Raw genomic sequence first — 943 nt, 5'->3', positions numbered from 1 at the left:
GGAGAGGGAAGGGGAGAGGAGGTCTTCCAGAGAGAGGGGCTGGGACTTAGTTGAGGTGGCTCGTGGCCTTTGGGCTGGGCAGCGCGTGCTGGGCCAGGAGGTGCCTTGGCTCCACTGTGGTTGGGTGCAGCGCTGCCCCTCATGTATCCCTGTGCTCTGCTTCTTCCCTGCCCTCTCTCCCAGGTGCACCGTTGGACCAGAGACATGTCCTGCTACGACAAGTGCCAGCCCTGCCAGCCCTGCTCGCCCTGTGGCCCGACCCCGCTGGCCAACAGCTGCAATGAGCCCTGTGTCAGGCAGTGCCAGAACTCCATCGTCGTCATCGAGCCCTCCCCCGTGGTGGTGACCCTGCCCGGCCCCATCCTCAGCTCCTTCCCACAGAACACCGTTGTGGGCTCCTCCACCTCCGCTGCTGTTGGCAGCATCCTCAGCTGTGATGGAGTGCCCATCAACTCCGGGGGCTTTGACCTCTCCTGCATTACGAACCGCTACTGTGGCAGCAGATGTCGACCCTGCTAAAGCGGCTGGCAACAACTTTGGCCAAGAACTTCCAAGACCTCAGAACATGGTGCTGCTGGACAGGAGACAGAGCTTCAGGGCACTGTATTCACCTCCTCGGGCCACTGTTTTGCTCTTCTAATCCCTTCTCTCTCTTCTTTACCTTTCCTGTCACCGCCTCCCCACACCAGCCTAGCGGGGACCTGTTGGCCTCCCTCCCTCTGCAGGGCGGGCAGATGGACACCCTGCAGGAGCTCCACCGCATCTTAGTGGCTGCCCCTGCTGCTCTCTGTGAACCACCTCCTTTTCTTCTTCGGACTCATTAAAGTTGTGCTGCATCCAAGCTTGGGCCTGCGAGTCCTCCTTCCTTCTGCGGCAGCTCTTCCAGTCTGCTCAGGGAAGAGGTGGAGCAAGGGGAGGGTGGGACTCACCGCAGTAGATTTTG

General features: G+C 60.8%; 1 protein-coding gene across 1 annotated transcript; it reads left to right on the top strand.

Moving 5' to 3' along the window:
• The first annotated feature begins 204 nt into the window (after positions 1 to 204).
• LOC135317301 (feather keratin Cos1-1/Cos1-3/Cos2-1-like) lies at positions 205 to 519 on the top strand. Its single transcript, XM_064473313.1, has one exon. The coding sequence runs from the start codon at positions 205 to 207 to the stop codon at positions 517 to 519; it is 315 nt and encodes a 104-aa protein (XP_064329383.1).
• Positions 520 to 943: the final 424 nt, after the last annotated feature.

This window comes from Phalacrocorax carbo, chromosome 25 (assembly GCF_963921805.1).
Source record: "Phalacrocorax carbo chromosome 25, bPhaCar2.1, whole genome shotgun sequence".
In the NCBI taxonomy this organism is placed as follows: domain Eukaryota; kingdom Metazoa; phylum Chordata; class Aves; order Suliformes; family Phalacrocoracidae; genus Phalacrocorax; species Phalacrocorax carbo.
The sequence above is the reverse complement of the archived record's forward strand: the minus strand, read 5'-3'. Positions and strand labels throughout refer to the sequence as shown.

What these genes read in the sequence shown, in the direction of transcription:
- LOC135317301 (XM_064473313.1), top strand. Translation starts at nt 205, where the DNA reads ATGTCCTGCTACGACAAGTGCCAGCCCTGCCAGCCCTGCTCGCCCTGT.